Here is a 23,487-nt window from a genome sequence, read left to right on the forward strand (position 1 = left end):
GTGTAGATCTGCAAAATGTACCACCAAACCACTTTCGAAACTTTTAACTTCTATACTCACAGCTGTCAAAGAGAGTCTCCAGTCTTACTATGACACTTGTTATTCCCGTAGTATTATTAATTCAATGTAGATCCTGAAAAATTCGAAAGATCTTCTGGAAACCCTCAATTCAAGATTATTATCAGAATACAATAGCATTAAAACCTATGATTTTTCGACTCTTTATACTTCTATTCCCCATACCCAGTTAAATACCCGACTTAAAACATTATACATCGTTGTTCCTCCAAAAAAGACGGTAGATACAAAAATGTAGTTCTTGGTAGAGATTACTCATACTTTGTAAAAAATCAATTCCAAATCATTTTCCAAATATACCGAATATAAGACGTTTTCAGAATGCTGAAAGTTTTTTTTTATCGATAACACATTTGACCAGTGTGATGGACACGTCTTTCAACAAACGGTCGGCATTTCAATAGGAACAAATGTTCTCCTCTTCTTGCAGGTCTATACCTTCACTCTTATGAGGCTGTGTTTTTTCATCATCTACCTCACCAGAGTTGCACCTAGGTAAAAAATTTTAAGGAACTCTTGAGTCCGTTAATTCAACCCACGTAGACCTGCACCCATCTTGTATATATGTTGCACGTATAGCTGTCGAGATAATATGTCTTTATCCTGTCTTAATAAAGGCTATTTTTATTACTGTCATTAAGATTAAAGCTGAGTCAAAGGGTACCCAATGACTGTTTAAAGTTTTCGAAGTGCAATTATCAGGGCAAATTCCTCATATTTTAGGTCGCCGATTTTCAATATTACTGATTTAGAATGGCTGGTGACGTGGTTTTTAACCATTTCAACCATACTTCAAACACTTTCCACACCAGATCTGTCAGCAGCTTTTTCCATTTTTCAACGTAGAAACTTCGGTAGATTTCATTTCCATTTCTTTTCGTTTTTTAGTTTACCAGTACCCCCGTACGAAACGCCGGAACTGAAAGTTGACAAAGTGAAAGTAGAGGGAGTGACAGAATGCAACATGATTCGAGTAGCAATTCCTTCGCACAGAAAAGTAGAAGATGGCCAGAATAGTTTTACTGTAATATTTTTACCTTAAAGATATTTTGTAAATGTCACTCTTATTGTTTATTTATTTATTTTTTTTCTTTTTTAATTCACTCCTATCTTTAATGTTTAAATTCATTAATGGAATTTGTAAATAGCATGCGAAAAGAAAGTGACATTAACTTCAGTGTGTTGAAGTTGGTCAGGAGATTGTAGAAGTAGAAGTAGAAGCAGAAATTTTATTTGCACAAATACATTTACAGTAAATGGTTATGGCATAAACAAAAACAGTACAATGTAATATACATTACATATTAACTAAATTTATGACCATGGTGCGACAGTGGTGTAAATCTGATCAAAATAGGTTAGTTTATAGTTTAAACTTTGACGTCATATATTAATACAATTTCTGTTAAATTAAATTTCGTAATCCCTTTTGGGGTTCGGTGCATTTTATGTTTGTCTTCCATGTTTTCGATGGATGTTTTCAAATTTTGTCTATACTTATTATGTAGGTTACATAGAACTTTTGTGACCTGTGTGAGGTATTCCTCTGTATCCTATATAGTATACAGTGGCAACCGTGCTTACCGGAACTGTATGTCTTTTGATAAAAGTCAAAGGACTTCTACTGATGCCTAACATTATTATTTATAACTTTTATTACCCTTGCGCGAAAACATGTAAACTTCGTTTTCCATATGACCATATATGATGATGGCCTAATAGGGTATGTAAGTCTTGTTATAGTTCCATTTTCCTTACCGGAATGTCCAATGTAGAACATATTGAAAACTGAAGACCGATCTGAATTTTACTGTTTACTTCTGGGATCTCATGGGAAGTTGTATCAGTGAACTTTGGAGGTCTGTATCCAGATGGACACTACAATTTAGTTGTTATAGTTAAAAGGACACGATACCCCGAGGTTGAGAAATAAGACACAACCGCTTGAAGGAAACCAAAGAGAAACTTATTAAGATTTTGCGACAGTCGGACATAGAGTTCCGAGGAGACTAGATAGTGACAATGAACCACCCTTCAATTTTATGGAATTTCCAAGCTTTGCCGTCAAAGAAGGATTTGAGCATCATAAAATCACACCGTAACACCCGAGAGCAAATGGAGAGGCCGAAGCCTTCATGAAAGTACTCAACAAGACTGAACAAATTGCAAATTTACAGCACAAGTATAGTTCAATGGCAGTTCAAGAAATGCTTATAGGATACCAATCAACACCACATCCAGCAACAGGAGTATCACCGTACGAGGCACTTATGGAACGACAAGTTAGAACAAAACTAGGATATACTCGTAGATCAAATAGTGACAAACAAACAATCGACGATCAGTTAATAAATGAAAGAGACAAGTATTATAAAGATGGGATCAAGAATCAGGCCAAAAACCGAAATACAAAGAAACATGACTTTCATTTTGGTGATTATATTCTACTGGAGCAGAATAAAGTAAACAAATGGTCAACCGCAAATGAACCGTCATTCTATGTTGTGTTTGTAACTGATGGTTCAACAATAGGCACTAGAAGGGTGACAGATGGAAGGGAGATCTGCAGAGATGCTAGTAAGTTTAAATTGGCTAACACACTGTTGAAGGAAGAGGAAGATTATGGGCCCCCGCATGACAGGAGCAGGTGGGGCAGAAGAAGATAATAGGCCCCCTGCAAGACAGGCGCAGGTGCAGGTGGATGATTGGAGAGAGGATCTGCTCAGAACATGTGAAAAGAACAATGTGTACAATGAACAGAATTTAGATTTGTGTGAAAATAGACAAATAGTGAATGATAGACCCCAAGCAAACGTAGGGCATCAATGCATTTCAATGACTACGTAATGAAATAGATATTTCAGTTTAATTCAATTATGCAGTGAATCATATACTTTAATTTAATGAATTTAATCAGAGGCTTTTAAAGGTAAATTACTAAAACAACACACATACATATTGTAAATCTTTAATTTTTTTTATTTTCAAGTTTCTATTCTTTTTCATAAGTTATGGAGGAATGTAGTATCCATGAAATATTCCGTGAACTCACCATACACACATTTGCACTTTGTCTATTACGTTTTGTTGCTATGGCATTTGGGATATTGAGTAGAGTCTGCTATTCTTAAAAGTACTACTGCAAATCCTGTGTTTCCTACGTTGTTTCAATTGGCCAATGTACTCTCTTCAGTCTCATTTAGTTATAAGATTTCTATTATTATTAGAGTTATGGCCCTTGATAGGTGAAAATAACGTTTGCCAATTTTAGCTTATATCTTGAAAACTGTATTCATATAAAAAAGAAATTTCTATAAATGATATTTTCTAGGCAGATAAGCACCAAGGCTCTTAAGAGCCTCTAGTTTCTAAAGTTTTTGATGACTTTAAGATGAGCAATTTGAAAGTATGAAAAACTAATAAATGCTTTAATATCTTCTATTTCCTTTGTAAATCATGGAGAAAAAGCATGTACAAGTAGATCCAGAAGATTCACCAAAGGCAGATGATCAATCTTACCTGCTTAACTGAGCCATTAGTAGTACTACTACTCTCTGATTCAACTCTTTAGGTTTTAATACAAAAACAAAGCAATTTCAATTTGAACAGTTGACTGTACTGTTTAAAAAAAGGTTTAAATGGATATTGACTGCAAATTTAAGAAATTATTACTAAATTCATACATATGAAGCAATGTTTTTTAGGTCTTCTGTCTAGAAGTGCTTGACTGCAGCTCAGGAAAGATGACACATATCGAGAGGAGATACTCCGAATTTGAAGCCATCCATAAACAAGTGAAAAAAATACCTGGTATAAGAATACCAGAATTTCCTCCTAAGAAAGTAATGAAATGGAACACAAAAGTGTTAGAACAGAGAAGGCTGGGTTTACAAGCATACATTCAGGTAGATCTTAGGCCAGTAATTAAATGATTAAAAGGATAAACAGTGGCTACTACTATATAGGTACTATAGGTAGGTTATAGCCTAGTGAAGTTATCACAGATAGACTCCTACATAACCTAGCATATTGAAGTTATCACAAATGCAGCCTTTACCAATGTCTGACTGACACCCAAATACATTTGTATGACCTTTTCTCCTAAATAAGCAGTCAAAAACTTCCAATTTCTGTCTGACTGTCAGAATTTTTGTCTGACATGTCTGTCAGTCAGACGGTATTTCATAATGACTGCAGAAAGATTCCTACATAATCTAGTATAATAAGGTTGTCACAAGTAGACTCAGAAATAACATAGTGCAATGAAGTTGTCACAGGTAGACTCAGGAATAACCTAGTGTAATGAAGTTGTCACAGGTAGACTAAGGAATAACTTAGTATAATAAAGTTATCACAAGTAGACTCAGGAATAACCTAGTGTAATGAAGTTTTCACAGGTAGACTCAGGAATAACTTAGTGTAATGAAGTTGTCACAGGTAGACTCAGGAATAACCTAGTGTAATGAGGTTGTCACAGGTAGACTCAGGCATAACCTAGTGTAACGAAGTCGTCACAGGTAGACTAAGGAATAAACTAGTGTAATGAAGTTTTCACAGGTGGACTCAGGAATAACCTAGTGTAATGAAGTTGTCACAAGTAGACTCAGGAATAACCCAGTGTCATGAAGTTGTCACAGGTAGACTCAGGAATAACCTAGTATAATAAAGTTATCACAAGTAGACTCAGGAATAACCTAGTATGATGAAGTAATCACTGTAATAGGTAATGACAATTTGTTGTTAAAAGTACAAATAAGAGGTAAACAGACCACTGAACCATCCCTCAATTGAATCTTAGTGTGTGTAATGAGTATGAAATATCTGCATAAAATATTAGTTTGTGAGAAAAGTGAAAATGTATATGGCATTAATTCAGTCTGATCAAAGGTAAACATAATACATTTGTAGATCATACACCTCTTTGTTAAGGAGAAGGCAAATACATACAAAAGCAGTGATTTTCTTCCCATAAAGCTTGGTATGTGCCTTTTCATTAAGGCCTGTCTCTGGGGAGAAGAGTAATTAGATCCACACTCCAGTAAGTAGAATTTACCATGTAAAACTAGTATATTTCTCACTGTACTTTTAAGTCTTTTTGTCATGGCATTGTAAAAATGAAGATTGTAGAATTTTTATCTAACTTTCAGGGAGTTTTGCAAGGTGACAGATTATCAAAATCAGTATTTAAGTTTTTAGAGATCTCATTACCAGATGGTCGAAGTGAAGAAGAGTAAGTAATTCTTATTATTTGTCTTGAAGTCATGTGATTCCTTGCCGTCTAATTCAGTAGTATGTAGCTCACCTTACCCAAAGGACCATGTGATCCATTGCTAACAATAATTGTGTCCATTGTTGTCATTGTCTGTAACCTGTTTTCTCTGAAACTACTTAGAAGATTTTTATGAAAGTTGTTATGAATGTTCCTAAGGGAATTCTGCACAAAATGAAGGTTTGGATTTTGTCATTAAATAAAAAGCATGGCAGCCATATTGATTAATAGAACTTAGGGGTAAAGCCACTTTCAAAGTTTTTTTTTTCTTCAAAAACTATTAGAGATAGAGAAAAATAAAGATGATCATCCTTTTTTGGCTTGAAGAGTTCTACAAAAGTTTCTATTAGGTGAAAGTTGTAGTTAACTTCTTATTACAGTTATTGTCCTTGAAAGGGGAAAAAGGATGTTTTTTTTGTCAGTTTTAAGCAAAATCTTTAATATAAGGAGAATAGGTATGGTGTGTATGTCAAAGAGACAACAAGGTCACCCATTGGTCATCAATGATTGATGAGGAAACAACCATACCACAGGGCATTCTGCAGCTGGCCCCAAAACATTAAACACAGGTACAGCGAAAGAGTTGCCCTATATACTCAAGTAACATAAAAATAAATTAAAGGTGAAAACAAAACAAGACATACAGAGGCCAGAAATTCCTGACTTGGTAGAGGAGGGAGTTAAAGTACTTTGGTGTGATCACAACCCTCCCCCTTTAAAAGCTGGCCAAATAGATAGAAAAAATTCTATTTTGATAAAATCATCTTTACAACAGGGTTGGCAAAAGTCTTCATTGGATTGTAGTTGTAGGATGAATTATTGCCTTGAAATGCCAAAAAAATGAAAATTTGCAGTCTGATGTGACTTGTTGCTCTCTAATCCAGTAGTTTGTATCTTATGCTGTAATTAAGTCAGATGTGATTTGTTGCTCTCTCATCCATTAGTTTGTATCTTCTACTGTTAGTCTGATGTGGCTGGTTGCTCTCTCATCCATTAGTTTGTATCTTCTACTGTTAGTCTGATGTGATTTGTTGCTCTCTCATCCATTAGTTTGTATCTTCTACTGTTAGTCTGATGTGGCTGGTTGCTCTCTCATCCATTAGTTTGTATCTTCTACTGTTAGTCTGATGTGATTTGTTGCTCTCTCATCCATTAGTTTGTATCTTCTACTGTTAGTCTGATGTGATTTGTTGCTCTCTCATCCATTAGTTTGTATCTTCTACTGTTAGTCTGATGTGACTGGTTGCTCTCTAATCCAGTAGTTTGTGTCTTATACTGATAGTCTGATGCGACTTGTTGCTCTCTAGTCCAGTAGTTTGTATCATACTGTTAGTCTGATGTGACTGGTTGCTCTCTAATCCAGTAGTTTGTATCTTATACTGTTAGTCTGATGTGACTGGTTGCTCTCTAATCCAGTAGTTTGTATCTTATACTGATAGTCAGATGTGACTGGTTGCTCTCTAATCCAGTAGTTTGTATCTTATACTGTTAGTCAGATGTAACTTGTTGCTCTCTCATCCAGTAGTTTGTATCTTCAATTGTTAGTCTGATGCAACTTGTTGCTCTCTAATCCAGTAGTTTGTACCTTATACTGTTAGTCTGATGTGACTGGTAGCTCTCTAATCCAATAGTTTGATGTGACTTGTTGCTCTCTAATCTAGTAGTTTGTATCTTATACTGTTAGTCTGATGTGACTGGTAGCTCTCTAATCCAGTAGTTTGTATCTTATACTGTTAGTCTGATGTGACTGGTAGCTCTCTAATCCAATAGTTTGATGTGACTTGTTGCTCTCTAATCCAGTAGTTTGTATCTTATACTGATAGTCAGATGTGACTTGTTGCTCTCTAATCCAGTAGTTTATATCTTATACTGTTAGCCTGGTGTGATTTGTTGCTCTCCAATTCAGTAGTTTGTATCTTATACTGATAGTCTGATGTGACTGGTAGCTCTCTAATCCAATAGTATGATGTGACTTGTTGCTGTCTTATCCAGAATTTTGTATCTTATACCGATAGTCTGATGTGACTTAAGCTTGTTGCTAATATTTTGAAATTTTATATTGTAGTAAATTGCTACAAAACATTATTATATATACTAGATGTAATACAGGTAATTGCATTTTATAATTACAGGTCATATGAACAATCGTTGCCAATCCATCATCCTATGCTGAGTTTTACTGCTGATGCATTTCTTCAGGATAACTACAGAAGTAAGTTTGTTAGCTTGTTACACACAGGGATCCTTTATTGTTACACACAGGGATCCTTTAAGATAAAGTAACAAATACCAAATTAAAGGTGCATGGAAATCCTTGGACTGGAAAACTTCAGGAACACCAAATTCCTTGGACAAGTATACTTCAGGAACACCAAAAGTACAACAGAGGAAGAACACAAAAAAAAACAAGGAAATGAAATGCTACATGAAAAGAAAAAAAAACAAACTGCATGTACCCAACTAAAAACTATGTCATGATTTTGTGGCTTTATCATGGTATTTTGATTGATACAAAGGTTTATGGCCAAAGTATTTAGGGCTAAAAAGGGCAAATTTAACTTTTTAAAAAACTTTCTGTTAATTGCTTACATACTATGTCTAATGGCATATTTTAAAGATCTTTGACCACTTTTATTCTTTTCAGAAACTTAAGCTGTGTTAAACATTTAAAAGCATAATCAAAGTCCAAACTGGATCAAACTTGAATGATATGTCTTTATTGAATGGCCCAAGTTTTCCGGGTTTGACCTCTGCAGTTGTACTAAGCTGCACTCAGTAGAAATGTATTGTATGGCTTGGTGATAAAATCCAATTTTTGAGAAGGGAGATTAGATGTATTTTCCAATAATTTTAATATAACCAGTGACAAATTTGCCAGGTTTCTATCAATAACATTAAAGGATAAGTTACATTGATGTCAATATTACCAATTTCTTGTACTTTTTAGGTAGCCTACCAAACATTATTGTCCAAGGGGTTCACATGGGCCTTTATACAGCTAATAGAGAGGACTATTTAATGGCTTGAAGAAGTAATCTTTACTCTTTGTCCAAATGCCACATACCAGTAGATCTCATTCAACAACATTCCTAATAATGTCTTCTTGGTGAACTACAACTAAAATCAATGTTCTGTATGAGTTAATACTACAACACAACTAAATGTATAATTTAATGTGATAAAGTGGCAAACATAATATTATATTAGACTGTATTTTGTCAACTCTATTTGTTAGTTCTTCCTGTACAATGTTTAGTAATTATAAGAAGATCTTTTTCATCTAATACTTAAGTTCTTGTTCTAGACTCACTCTGTTCAATATCAAAATGCATCTTGAAATAGTTTTAATTATCTACCTGTAATATTTTCTGTCTTTTTTTTTACTTTTTATAGGCATAGTACTTATCACAGATTATTTTTAGCAACTTTTCTATGCAAGTAAAGTACAAGATGGTGCTGTAATAGTTTTGCTGCCATATCTTATTAACAGGACCCATTTATAAATTAATGTTACTTTTAAGTGCAGCTCTGCCCTAAAAACCAAACAGAGGCTTACAATGAGTGATTCATGCATCTAAAATATTTTTTATTGCAAATCTTTCTGTAGGACCCGTAGAAACTTTATTAGGATATACAAGTGCAAATAAAGTAATCCACTGGAGATTTTCAAACTTAATATTTGGTAATGTTCTACTACAGATAAAGTACAGGAAATTTCTTGCTAGAATTTTACACAATAACCAGTCAATAAATATTTCAAGATATTAAGGAGATCCCAAATATTTTTCGACTGGAAATCCTTCAGTAGGCCTCTTAGAAACTGTATTATAAAACAAAAGTGCAAATGAAAGTTGCTCACAGGAGATATTAACTCTTCGATTTTGGTTATATTCTACTGCAGAAAAAGTTCAGGAATTTTTACACTATAACCAGTCAAAAAATATTTCACAGTAAGTAGCAGATCCAAGAACATGAATATAGGAAGAGTTGTTTTTAGGACCTAACAAATGTATTTATACAGTTTCATTGATTATCTTAAGATATGATGAATCACCCCTGCCTGGTTTTTAGGCAGAACCATACTTAAACATTTAATGTGCCATAATTATAAGATTTATCGGGTTGTATTTTAAGGTAAAACTTGTCTTCATTTTTGTAACATCTTCCAGTTATTTTAGATTATGATTTTGTTTACTCTGAATGTTATATTGGCTATTGGTAAATGCAATGTCTTTGCAAAGAGTAATCAAGGGAACCAAAATTCTAGTGGAAATCAAAAGAATATAATCCAGTGAAAAGACCAAACATGGAAAACACACACACACAACAAAGAACATAAACAACCAATATAATACTTACAAAGCAAGAAAAGTAAATAAGCATCTCAGACTCCACTAAAAACTTGGAGCATGGACCAGTTGCACCAGTAGGGTAAGTGTCCTCTGCTTTTCTACAAATACCGGCCGAGCTGCTCATTAAGAGTTAAGTCCAGGGTAGACAAACGAGGAAAGGCAAACTATGACACAATCAAATAAGTTCTAGTGGTGCAAATGGATACACTATAATTATTTATGATGCTGATCAGGTTTGATATTCTCTACAAATGAAGGCTGACATAATTTAACAGTTCCATGTGACTACAAGTCACTAGCAGAAATGTGTTGCAATTTAGTTTGTCTCAGATGTTATACAATGCCAATGACTGATGGTATACTATGTCATTGTCTCTGATGTAATACATTGTCATTGTCTCTGATGTTATACAATGTCATTGTGGCTGATGTTATACTGTGTCATTGTCTCTGATGTAATACAATGTCATTTTCTCTGATATACAATATCATTGCCTTGTCTTTGATGTTATACTAGGTCATTGTCTCAGATGTTAAACAAGGCCTGATGTTATACTAAGTCATTGTCTCAGATGTTAAACAAGGCCTGATGTTATACTAAGTTATGTTTTAATTGATTTATGTCGTAATTTATCTCCTTAGTATTGTTTTTATATTCTGTAATGCAATAAAATAGGTTTTTTCAGTATGTTATTTTTAACAGACATCTATGTCAAACCATTGTGATGATTAACTGTTAGTAATATTGGTCACTCCTCTTAATATCTGAATATTTGATTGCTGTATGTTGCAGTCACCATTGTCATGTTATTATGTTGTGACAGGACAGCCTACCTGCATTGTAGTAGGTACTGAGATTTAAATAGCCAGTTAACTAACTTGGCTAAAGGATTAATTCTTTAGCCGAATAGGTTTGTGGCTGGCTTGTAACCAATTGGTCTGGGGTTCGATCCTCGGTGGCGGAGTATAATTTTGGGAGTCAAATCATGCTTTCCTGTTACAATGTTTACTTTATTACATGTATATTCATTTGTGCTTTTACTGGAAAAGGGTACCAATAAGTCATGTAACTCTGGTTTCCTAATCAAATATCCAAATACATGGAAACTTTGTCATTTCCAGTATTAAAAGTAAAACATCTTTCTGTGTAAAAATACCAATAAAAAATGACAAATATATATTTCTACATGATAAAATGTTAAGCTTGTTATTAGTTCAATTTTGTGTTGAAGGCTAGATGGTGCTTTGTTTACACATTTATTAGAAAACCTTGAAGATACCTGAAATCTCATTGAAAAATGCAGGTGGGGATTTTCATAAGGGATCCAATAAAAAAAAAAATTCTAAATCGGACTAAAAATTAACAAATAGCTCCCTGGAGCCTGAATCACTCAGCCAGCACTCCACAGTTTAGTTTAGTTTCACACTTTTGGCTAGGATGAAAAATGACATAAATGGAAACCGTTGGTTGCTATAGTGATTAAAAATGAAGAATCTATTGTTGATAAAACATTTTCTGAAAAAAGGGGACTTTTAAAAGTATTTTGCAATGTTTTATATATTTTCAATGTTGAAGGAACTTTTTTTCAATGACAATTTGACTTCATTGTGAAAGTGAAAGTAAGTCAATTTTTCACCACGCTAAATTTAATAAGTGGATTACAAAGGAAAATAGCTCAAAATCTAACCGGCGATGCCCATATGAGGAAGGGGTTTTCGAAGGAAAAAGTTTGAACAGTTTCAGGGGATGAAATAAAAATTTCAGATATTTTGCGGGAAATTTGATATTTTTAAACCTGATTTTATGAACTTTTTGCAAATTTTCGCATATTTTTGCATGGTTTCTATGGTAACCCTACATGCTGTGGGTAATTTTTTTCCAGAAAATTTTTACTGCATCCTGAAGGCCTTGGCTTGAGCTATTTCTAGATATATAGATTTACAGATGCTTGACAATTTTTTAAAGTGATAAATGTTACAAAGCATCAGATTACAAGACCAAAATTAGGCAGTTCTGCAATACTGTGGAGTGCTGGCTCACATGGTTCAATTTTTGCCTTTCAAGGGCAATAACGCTAACAAAGAGCTGTCAGACAATTTTGACTTGAAAGAAGACTTAGGTGTGACATATCATGAGGATCATTTCATCAACTGAAAGTTTCTATCTATTATAGTTTTCCAGATATTGGCTGAAAAACTGCTAAAAACATCATTTTTCACCATTCAAGGGCAATAAATCTAACAAGGAGTTGTCCGACATCTTTGATCCAATGCAGACTTCAGTAGGCCTTATCATAAGGATCATTTTGGCAATTTAAAGAATTTGGCTAAACCTAACAGTTTTGGAGATGTATGAAAAAAACTTCCGTTTAACTCCTGTGTTCTATATTTAGTAAAAGCAGCAATGTTTTTTGAACAAAAATCAACAAATCAGTTCTATGCAGAATAAACTAAGAAACATTCATACTAAGTTTAGTTGTAATGGGAAGATTTTTGGAAGAAATAACATAAAAAATAGCAAAAATACCTCGAAAAAGGGCAATTACTCGGCTTTGTTTGGCCCCTTTAACCCCTATAACTTGAAAATAGTTCAAAAGCCATCAAATCTGTTGATACATAAGAAGGATAAATATATTACATGTACCTACTCATGGAGTGACTTTCAAATTATATCCTAAGAAATAACTCAAGTTTCTGAGAAATCAACTAAAAACAAGGAATTTTTAAAACTTAGCAATGCTCACTAAAGTGATACCCCCTCTCCTCGATAACATGCACTTTCTGACTTCCAAATAGATTTGGATCAAATCTCAAAAAGGAGGTGAAAATAAGGAAATAAGGATTCTGTGAAAGTTTCATCAAAATTCCATTCAGTGATGTAGAAAAAGGAACAGATATGGTGAAATGCAACTAATACTTCATTGTATAACCTTTATAAAAATAGTAAATACCTAAATCACCAAAAGGTCTTCAATAAACACAACTTTAAGTAAGCTCTGAAAGGCCCCGACAACAAAGGAATTAAATCCAATGTAACAGAACCTTAATGCTTATTCAAAATAAACTAAATGTCAAATAATGACACAAAGACACATTAATGACCAACATTGACATTAAGGGGAAATCTTTTATTTCTAACCAAGTATCATCCCACAAGAGTAGCAGAACAACTTGTAAATAGTGGGAAAAAAAAAACACCTTTAAACGTGCGCCAGATATCAATTATTTGTAGAAAATTTAGAATTTGATCTCTTAACTTTATATTACAAAGCAATAAATCATGCATTAAAAACAATACAGGGCCAAAAATCAGCTAAATGATTTCAAAATAAATAAAAAAAAAAAAAAACTTTATACCCCTCTGTGCAACAGAAGGAAGGAGAGACACCCCAATCACTTACATTCCACTTAGCAAAGTGGGGGTATAAAAAATGCGAAATTTTAAGGGCCATAACTAGATTGTCACCAAAATATTTAAAAATAAGAGCTGTTTTGATAAGTTTTATTTTACCACAATAGTTTAAAATCAACAAAAATTACCAGATGAGCACAATAAAAAGTCCTTCATATGTTCTGTTTCAGGGTCCAAGGTTTACATTTTATAGTATATAAAAGTCATTTGATACCTTCAACTCAAAATGTTCAACAGAGTGAAGACACTTGATATCATATGATGCACCTTTCAGTCTAGAACCAAAAATCTTAGACCTTTTTATTTTCAAAAAAATATAATGAAAAGCCTGCTTCACTCAAGATAGGATTTTTTCAATATTTTTCAAGAACTTGACTGAATTTCTAAAGAAAATGTTAAAGTTATTTTTTCTCAAATATACTAATGGCATGTTGAAGTCTCTTTATTGTTTTAGCTTTACCAATAACAGTCATTATTTCACCAATTGATGGTCCCTCTTTCAAACCTGACAAACAAAGCCTTAAAAATTTCATGTAAAGGCTAAATTTGACTCCAGAGCTTTTGGCTTCTTTTCTCATTTCTGAAGTGATGTTAGACTGTTCAAATTCATTTAAATTTTTCACACATGTCAAGCAAGACTGCAGAACATCACATGGACGGTCAATGTTTGGAAAATCTAAAGTCTGTGGCATCAACCACAGAAAGTCAAAGTCATAACTGACTAATTCTTCTATCCTACTAACTCTAGTCTGGCCCCACTTTATAATCTGCCCTAAATATTCATTTGTTAGTTCATCTAACTGTGTATTAGATTCAAAACTGTGACAATACTTGGATTCAACAACTTTTCGTAATTTATCAGTCAATTCTTTCAAATTTCCATCAGAAATTCTCATTTTAATAAATTCTTGATTGATCCTCTCTAAATGTGCTGGGTCCAATCGACCAGAGTTTCTTTTCATTAAACTGAGCTCGAAATTCTTGATCAACTCATTTTGAGTCATCACTTCATTGTAGTCAGACCTAAGAAAACCACCTCCAGGTATAGTTATATAGTTCAGTAATGATTCTGGAAAGTAACCAAGTTTTATAAAATGTTCAACATGAATATCTCCTTGTCGTTTTGACAACTTAGTACCATCTTTATTCATTATAAGAGGGAGATGAGCATATTTTGGTGGTGTCCAACCATAAGCTTGATAAATCATTAAATGTTTTGGTGTTGAGGTCTGCCATTCTACTCCCCTCAAAACATGAGTAATTTTCATTAAATGATCATCAATCACATTAGCAAAGTGATAAGTTGGATATTGATCTGATTTCATTAGAATAGGGTCTCCTTCATTTTCAGTAAGGTCTATATCTATTGGACCATAAACTAAATCTTCAAACTGTCTGTCCAGTTGTGTAAGTTTCAGTCTAACAGTGTACTCTTCACATTTTTCCAACTTTATTTTAATTTCATTGTCTGTTAAATGCCTACATTTTCCATCATATTTGACTGTTTCCCTATTCCTAATTGCCTCTTTTCTAAGAAGATCTAGCCTCCTGGAAGAACAAAAGCACCTGTAAGCAGACCCATTCTCCAAAAGTTTCTCAATGTACTTCTGGTACAGCTGGACTCTCTGGGATTGTATGTAAGGACCAAAGTCTCCACCAATGCCAGGACCTTCATCTGGATTTAAAGATGCCCATGATAAAACATTCCTTAAATTTTGCATTGCCCCTTGAACTTTTCTTGTTTGGTCAGTATCCTCAATTCGCAGTATAAATGTTCCATTTTGAGATTTGGCAAAGAGGTAATTATATAATGCTGTTCTTAGTGATCCAAGATGTAACTGCCCTGTGGGAGATGGAGCAAATCTTACTCGTATGCCATGAACAGACCGGAGACATTGATATTGATGAAGCTGATCAAATACCAATCCTTTGATCCAAATACATTTTCTGCTGTAGCTTCGAAACATTTTGGTAAGAATGACCTTATTTTTTGTTGTTGGACTGTAACAGACTGTAACAGTCAATAACAATCTAAAATAGAAAATCTATTGTAAATAAAAATTACCAAATACAAATAAATATTTACTGGTTCAAACACATTTATAGTAAATGGTTATGACACAATATCATGTGTAATTACAGATAAACAGGAGAGAAATTATCAATGAACTATAATATCTAGAACTATATGAGTAAGAGTGGCAGTGATTGGAGTGATTTAAAATATTTTTACCAACACAAAGCTTGATACATGTCTTTGTTTGTATATTCAATTGAAGCTTTATGAGTTAATAATGAATTTCTATTCAAAATTAAATACATATTAGTCCATGGGCTGGAAGGGTCCACTACGCACCCCTCCCACTGATCAACTTCATGATGATTTTCAAGTACCTTTATAACTCTCATTAACAAATCAATTTTTCGCTGAAGAATATTCTCAGAATATAAGCTTGTAATTGTATCCCACTGGGTAAAAAAGTCAGGATTTTTAGACTTTATTGTTAGAGCAAAAAAGTCATCCTGGGACATCAAATATCAATAAACTAAATATAGTAAGATATGATTATGTAGCGCAATGTCTCAGCTCATGAAAGTTACTGTAACAATTCCAGTTATTGAGTTGTATGTAAAATATGTACCCCTTACTCACTTAAATAGCCCTTTTTTAATGTCAAAATCCCTAGAATATTTACTCTTAAGTAAAAAATGGCTTATATAGTATTTGACTCCTCAAGTTATTGCATGAATAAAAGTCTCAAAACTGGTATCATTCAGATAATTAACTTCAGGAATATTCCTATAATATTAAAAATGTTACCCCTACCCTTAGAAAACAGTATGAAACAAAATGTGGCTTTTTCAGAGCATACCAACACTGTAAAGCTCACATTTTGGGCATTTATAATTAAAATAAGGATGTATCCAACATATTTGCTCAATAAAAGCACTAAGTTTTTTTTTTCTTTTTTGGGTTACAATCACATATAATTGTGAAAGGGGGAATTTTCATAATTTTTTATTTTCTCCTTAATTCACCTGATTGTGTCCTATTTTTGAAATAATGTTGATCAAACAAGCTTTTATATGATTAAGTACCTTTACATAGGGTCTTAGCTTTCAAATGAGCCAGTGATAAATATTTGAACTATTTCAACTCAGTTTATGTGGAAAATTGCCACCCTTCCCCTGAAAATCATTGCAACATTAACTAAAATGCCAATTCTTACCATATAAACAATGTAGAAAAGACATGTTGGGCAATACTATTAGAAATATTGATGTATCCAATATATCAGGTCATTAAAAACACTTCATTTTTTGGTTTTAAGGTGACAATAATGACCTTATCTAAAAAAGGGAATTTTCAGAATTTCAAAATTTCTTCCATTTCAACAGTAAAAACACCAAGATTCAAAAAAGCTTTTGTATGATACAGTACTTTTATATAGTGTCTTAGCTTTCAAATGAGCCAAAGTAATAAATATTTGAGCTAGGTCAACTCCATTTAGGTTAAAAACTGTCATCCCTACCCCTGAAAAAAAATCACCTTAACATGAACCAAAATGCTAATTCTTAGCTTATAAACAAAGTAAAATATATTTTGGGCACTATAGTTATACATATCAATGTCTCCAACATATATTTTCATTCCAGGTACTAAATTCCCAGTTCTAAGGTGATGACCTCATCTTAAGAAAAGAGATTTTCAGGTTTTCCTCCATTTCACTTGCCATTTGTTTCCTAAAAACTGTACTTCAAACAATCTTTTGTACATTCAAAAACATTTATATAGCATCTTACCCTTCCACTGAGCCAAAATAATGAACAAGGCCTTTTAGGTGAAAGAATGGTACACCTACCACACTGAAAGGCCCCAACAACAAAAGTAATAAAATCCACAATATCAGAAGGATGACACTTCTGCAATATAAACTAAAAAGTCAAATAACAACATGAAGGCACATTAATGACCAACACTGTCAAACACTATTGACATTTGGGCATAACCATTCATTTGTTACCAAGTATCAAGCTACAAGTGCAGCAAACAAATTGGAAATAGTGGAGAAACATCCAAAATTGACAAAATTTGATTAAAGCACTGGCAATGCCAAAATCACTGTAAAACATGCACCATTTATCAATCATTTTTTTTTAAAGAAAATTTTGAATTTGATCTTGAACTTGATATCACAAAGCAATATATCATGCAATATAAACCAGCACAGGGCCAAAAATTTGCTGGAAGATTTCAAAAGAAATAAAATGTATATTTCAGTGGACATACTAACATGATAGCACAACTGTTCCATATAATTCGATACATAGTTTTATGTTGTTTTTGTCAATTTGCATGCCATAGTGGCGCGCACCAAGGGTTTCAGGAATTAATTTTTTGGAAAATATTAGCATTTATTATAATCATATCAGTGTACGGATAAATGTGTTCCTCGAATATAGGACATATTTTGAGAGCATTCTATTTAATTAAGTAAAGTTATTAAAGTACATTGTAAGTAATATTTGCTATAACACCCTGCTCACTTTATAATGGAGATATTTATATATAAATTATTTTGTAGAGCATGTATGTTTAATTTCACTGCTAAAATATCCAAGAGGACAATATTTTAAAACAGGCAAATTTCAGATTTACAGATTATCATTTGTTTCAAGAGCAAATGAAGCAAGTATAATGAATGATTGACATACTTATACCCCACTGCGGTTAACACATGCTTACCTACCACATGAGAACTATAGGGTTTCATGGAAATTATTATTTTTCATTCAGTCTTGTTATATATTATACATGAACAATTATTTATTTTATTTATTTAATTTTTAGGGAGGAATAGGTACCATTTTTTCAAGCAAATGGCCTTGAATATGGTTACTTATTCATCACTTTAGCTAATTAGAAAGCTAAAATGCTATTTAAATGTTTTTGAATATACATCAGCTTGTTTGAAATACAGCATTTGAAGAAAAATGCCAATAACAGGTGAAATGGTAGAACATCTGAAATTTCCAAAATTCACTTTTTTCAAATAAAATGTCATTATTGCCACCATCAAACTAAGAATAAAGTGTTCGTAATAGCAAAATGTTGGGTACATCAATAGTTAAAACAACAGTGCCCAAAATCTTTTTTATAGTGTTTATGTGGTAAAAATTAGCATTTTGGTTCATGTTGAGGCGGTTTTTTTCAGAGGTAGGTCTCTCAATGTTTCTGCTATATAGATAATTGTTAAACAATCATAGTTTCAGGGATTTTATGCACTGCAGCTATCCCAAATAACTTGAGAAAAAGGATACTACAGACACTGTAAAGTCAGCCTCGTATCATGACCTGCACTTAGAGATTGACAGAAAAGGAATACTGTTGACCTAACTATACGAAAAACACTGACTTTTCATTCCATATTGTCAACTTTCTTTTAATTTTTGGCAACATTCTTTTGGCACCTGCGTAAGGAATTTTCATAATCACAACTAGGAGCTTGCCGTAACTACACAAACTAATTGTACTGCACTAGACTTCTTACAATTAGGCTTCTGGAACAGAGTTATGTTGCTACAAGATTGAAGTCATCACTACAGAAGTGTTATGGTTGTCATTATGAATTTGTGGATTGTTACAGTGTATTCATCTGCACCATGAGAACCGATTTGCTCTTAGTTTTTCCATTCTCTCTTGTCTACTTTGGATTTGACTTATAATGAGCGACTCAGCAGGTGTTTCTAGAAAAGCAGGGGACGCTTACCCTATCGGTGCACCTGGTCCATACTCCCAGTTTTTAGTGTTAATCTGAGTAGTACCTTTACATTTTTTTCTTTGTATGTATTATTTTGGTTATTTTTTTCTTTGTTGTGTTTTCTGTTTTCCCTGTCTTGTCTTTGTCCTTTAATTACATTCTTTTGATTTCCACTAGAATCTTGGTTTCCTTGATTACTCTTTTTTCAAAGGAGTTGAACTAGTTCAAATATTTATTACTTGAGTTCATTTTAAAGCTAAATCACTATATAAAGGTACTGTAACATGTAAAAGCCTTTTGAATTGTGGTACTTTCACAAATCGACAAAAAATATAGGAAATGTCTTCAAATAGAAGAAAATCAGAAACTCCAAAAAATTTCACCTTTTTACCAGTATATAATAATTGCAAACCAAAAAAGAAACAACTAAGCTCCATTATTTATCATGTATGTTAGATATATGGTTAATTATAAATGCCCAAAATGTGAGCTTTACAGTGTTGGCTCTGAATGAGACATGTTTTCCAGGGGAAGGTTAATATTTTTAATATGATACGAAAATTTGTACATAAAAATTAGTTTTTCATGGTTTCATGATGTAGAAAATTGAATTATCTATCGAATGATATTAATTTTGAGATCTGTTTGTCGAGTCGAATTTAAAAAACTCTTTATGGAAAATTAGAAATTCCAATGTTTAGCAATTTTCAATCAATTCTAACTATGGAAATTGTCACATTTCACCAAAACGAATTCTAAACAGAAAATATAAAATGAGCTATCTTTTACTGATGCATTCATACTCTCGGGATTCTGACATTGAAATATTTGTCAATTTAAGCCATTTTTGGGTGGAATAGGGTTAATATATTGCATATGACTCACTAACTGTAAATGTTATTGCAACTTTCTTGATACTATTAGAAATCTGAGAAATTTGGCTGCCCAGTGGTACAAATAAACGTCAATTTACTTCTTTCTGCAGATCAAACAAAATTGTAGAATCAAAAAAGAAAAATCTTGGGTTTTTGCCTCAACAGGGTATAAAATGTGGCAAAAAAAAAATACAACAAGAGGCTCCCAGGAGCCTGAATGGCTCACCTTGTTAAAGTTTGTCTTTCAAGAGCAATAAATTTAACAAGGAGTTGTCCAACAATTTTGACTCAAGTATAATTTGGTAGGACTTATCATAAGGATCATTATAGTGACTGAAAGTTTCTTTGTATCTATTAAAGTTTTCAAACTGTAAAAAATCATCATTTTTTATCTTTCAAGGGCAATAACTGTTACAAGAAGTCGCCTGACAACTTTGATCCCTGAAGACTTTTGAAGGGCCTATAATAACGGTAATTTCAGCTATTGAAAGAATTTGGCTAAACCTAACAGCTTTGGAGATATATTGTCTGACCCCACACCATGTTCTATTTTTAGTAATGGCGACAATGTTTTTCGATGGATCAAAAATCCCCACGTCAATTCTATGAAGGATACCCAAAGGAACATTCATACCAAGTTTAATTCCAATCGGTCAAGTAGAGTCAGAGAAGATTTTTGTAAGAAATAACATTGAAAATAGAAAAAAAATGTTGAAAAAGGGCAATAACTCCAACATGGTTTAACAGATTAAAATAAAAATTTGACCACTGATAGATCTCATCATGCTGAACACTTTTATTCAAGTCAAATAGGCTAAACCTAATAGTTTTGGAGATATATGTAAAAATAAACTACTGTCTGACCCCCATGTTCTATTTTTTAGTAACAGCAGCCATGTTTTTCGACAAATCAATTCTGTGCAGAATACTCCAAGGAACATTCATACTGAGTTTGGTTTCAATTGGTCAAGTAATGTCAGAGATGAAGAGTTTTGAAAAATTGTTAATAATGACAGATGCCAAGTGATGGCAATAGCTCACATGTTCTTCCGTCAGGTGAGCTAATAATGCTTCAGTTGATTTTTTTGGTGACAAAATGATTCTTAAATAAGGGTAACAACAAAATTATGGAACACTAATCCAATCCATAATCAAGTCAAGTCCAAAACAAAACTGACAAAATAGATATTAATATTTAAATGAGAGGTATTAGGGTACATGAAAATCATATTGGAATTGATTATTGGTGGGGTGCACAGGTGTTAAATTAGCCAATGTACTGCATTATTTTCAGTAATTGAATTGAAATTCTTGTTGATTTTTTTTCATTTTATTAATGAAATCTTGCTTAAATTTTCTATATGCTGGACAGGGTATGAAAAAGTGCACTTCATGACCTGTATATACAACTGTAAAAGATTTTATACAAGTAGATTAAGGTATCTTAATTTGAAGTTATTTACAACTTGCACAACTTAAGTGTCACTATGTTTACTATAAATTAATGTAGATATGTGACAACCAAAGTGGTTACAAAGGAGATTGAGAGAAGCTCAAGGAGCTTTTTATGAACCTGTATTTTAGAGCTTCAAACAGATTCATTTTCATGTGGTTGTTCATATATGTCTCCATCAAATTTTCAAGTGGCAACATGGACAATGTATCCATTGCCATAGGTGCCCCAGAAGGCCGGAGGACTGGACACATTGGGAGGGTGTCAGTTTTTTTAAAATTTGGTTGGGGGCAGCATTCACATATTTGTCTGCAAGAAATATTCATATAGTCTATGACTAAATACTAGGAACTTTAATATTACACTGTTACACTCCGTGTGTACCTAACATCTTTTTGAATTAAGAGACCATTTAGGTCTCCAGCAGGTTGCAGGAAAGCAATAAATCATAAAATTATTTAATTAAGAAAAATTGTAGAAAAATGACCCTTTGATAAATCAGCCCATTGACATAGGAAAGGGACCCAATCATATATTTCAACTCTAGACAGACCAATTCCAGCAACACATCTGTATATATACTAGTATATAGGAAGTGACCCCCCCCCCATCAAAGGAACTGGTGCCCCCTAATCAAGCTTGAAAAGTTTAGTTTATTATAAAAAAAAAATTCACTGGATATCACTGTGTAAGACATAATACTATCTTGTCCTGTAGAAATTATTTCACATTATTTTTTTCCCAGAGGATATTATTTCACTATGAAAAATTTTCCTCACCTACTAAATTGTTACCACTACTTGAACAATGATATTTACTGTAGTATATTATGAAAAAGCTAGAGGTATTCCTAATTGTACACATGATATTATTTCACACTACAGTATTAAATATCCAGAAAATAGTTCACATAGAGTGATCAGAATTCATAATAGTACACAGGATATTGTTTCATACTATCAAATAATATCCAGAATATATTTCACACATAAAGAGTGAACATAATTCATACTCTTGATAAAATGGATAATATTTATTATTAAATAATATGCTGGATGAAAAACTGTGTGTAAAACATCCCATGAAATATCATTCAGGATACTTATTAATATTCCTTGATGAAAATTAACATCTAAAAGCATCCTGGATAACATATCATATCAAAAACTATCCAAATTGTTTACACCTATAAAACTGTGAACTTGTTTTATCCAACAACAAACCATTTAGCCCCACTTTTCACAGTACCCCTAAAGAAAACCCTTTCAGACACTTGTGTGTTTAATCATCATAAGGTTGAGTATGGAAACAATTTAATAGCCATTAGCTATAATAAAATATCCCCGGATTAAAGGGGTAAATTCACTAACACTAGTTTCTGGCCTACTATTTTGCCAAAGTTTCAACTTACTTTTTACTATTTGCCTATTTTAAAGTTAAAATACTATCTGAATACTAATATACAGAAAATACATGCTGTTGCATGATAATTTTTTCATAGGAGGGCACAAAACTCTGCATCTACACAGTTTTTGAAGAATTTTCACAAAAATGTGAGGATTATGGGTAGTTTTTAATCCCAAAATATAGAGCGCAAGCTATGAACAACAAAATCTTTTGTCAGTTGTAATGGTACAGAAGGCTATTTTTGTTGAAATATCAAAGAGTTTGATAAATGCGCCCTATATTTTCTGCATAAAAATGTCTCATGAAATAAGCTATTTTAATACAATTCGGGTATATTTTCAAATTTTGCGTTATTTACCTCAACAATTTTAGTGCAACACATGCAACTTTGTTTTTCGCGAAAAGCACATATTCAACTAGTAAATTATGCAATTTTCAATTTATTTGAAATACTTTAGTTTTCGGGGCTGATTTTGATATTTTCTGAACATACTCCTTTGATATTTTTTTTCCCTCTGCGAAATTTTTCACACAGGATACTATTGAAGCGGTATCCTATTAAGCAAATCAGCACCGCCATCCCTTTTAGGATAGGTTCCCCACTAGTATGTCCTTATCCAGTCCTTCACAATTATGAACATATGAATATATAATGCATAAAATTCCCCATCCTTCAGTAGCTAGCAGTTGACCAAACTCTAATAATGCAAACCTAGCCCAGTGAAAAATCTTGACCTTTATAGATAGATTTTTCAGATTTTTATGCCCAAGAACATAAATCTCTGTTGGCACTCTAGGACCAGCTACGTAAAAATTTCTGCCAACACTGGCAACATGAAAGAAACTATCATGCTGAATTCCGGAAAAGAATCATATCCG

The 23,487-nt window shown here is 32.9% G+C and overlaps 2 protein-coding genes across 5 annotated transcripts; one reads left to right on the forward strand and one right to left on the reverse strand.

The window, feature by feature from the left end:
* The first annotated feature begins 978 nt into the window (after nt 1–978).
* On the forward strand, nt 979–10,387 carry LOC148623167 (sorting nexin-24-like). Of its 3 annotated transcripts, none has more exons than XM_088573742.1 (5): nt 979–1,102; nt 3,783–3,983; nt 5,226–5,308; nt 7,480–7,559; nt 8,295–10,387. In XM_088573742.1, exons 1-5 carry the CDS (start codon nt 1,043–1,045, stop codon nt 8,372–8,374), a joined length of 504 nt encoding a protein of 167 aa, XP_088429868.1. In that variant the 5' UTR covers nt 979–1,042; the 3' UTR covers nt 8,375–10,387. The 3 variants fall into 3 exon arrangements, with proteins under 3 accessions (XP_088429868.1, XP_088429869.1, XP_088429870.1); XM_088573743.1 differs by having other exon boundaries at nt 8,741–10,387; XM_088573744.1 differs by lacking the exon at nt 979–1,102 and adding an exon at nt 1,255–1,435.
* Nucleotides 10,388–13,187: 2,800 nt separating this feature from the next.
* On the reverse strand, nt 13,188–23,487 carry LOC148623168 (nondiscriminating glutamyl-tRNA synthetase EARS2, mitochondrial-like). Of its 2 annotated transcripts, none has more exons than XM_088573740.1 (2): nt 23,344–23,487; nt 13,188–15,142 (listed from the first exon to the last, which is right to left on the reverse strand). In XM_088573740.1, the coding sequence occupies exon 2, from the start codon at nt 15,076–15,078 to the stop codon at nt 13,513–13,515; it is 1,566 nt and encodes a 521-aa protein (XP_088429866.1). In that variant the 5' UTR covers nt 15,079–15,142; nt 23,344–23,487; the 3' UTR covers nt 13,188–13,512. The 2 variants fall into 2 exon arrangements, with proteins under 2 accessions (XP_088429866.1, XP_088429867.1); XM_088573741.1 differs by having other exon boundaries at nt 13,373–15,142; nt 23,321–23,474.

This window comes from Perna viridis, chromosome 3, assembly GCF_037379345.1.
Source record: "Perna viridis isolate PV_CMFRI_1.1 ecotype Kerala chromosome 3, ASM3737934v1, whole genome shotgun sequence".
Lineage (NCBI taxonomy): Eukaryota > Metazoa > Mollusca > Bivalvia > Mytilida > Mytilidae > Perna > Perna viridis.

Coding starts and splice junctions, on each gene's coding strand:
- LOC148623167 (XM_088573742.1), top strand. CDS start 1,043: ATGATTCGAGTAGCAATTCCTTCGCACAGAAAAGTAGAAGATGGCCAG. Junction 3,984..5,225: donor GTTTACAAGCATACATTCAG/GTAGATCTTAGG, acceptor TCTAACTTTCAG/GGAGTTTTGCAAGGTGACAG. Junction 7,560..8,294: donor TCTTCAGGATAACTACAGAA/GTAAGTTTGTTA, acceptor TGTACTTTTTAG/GTAGCCTACCAAACATTATT.
- LOC148623168 (XM_088573740.1), bottom strand. CDS start 15,078: ATGTTTCGAAGCTACAGCAGAAAATGTATTTGGATCAAAGGATTGGTA.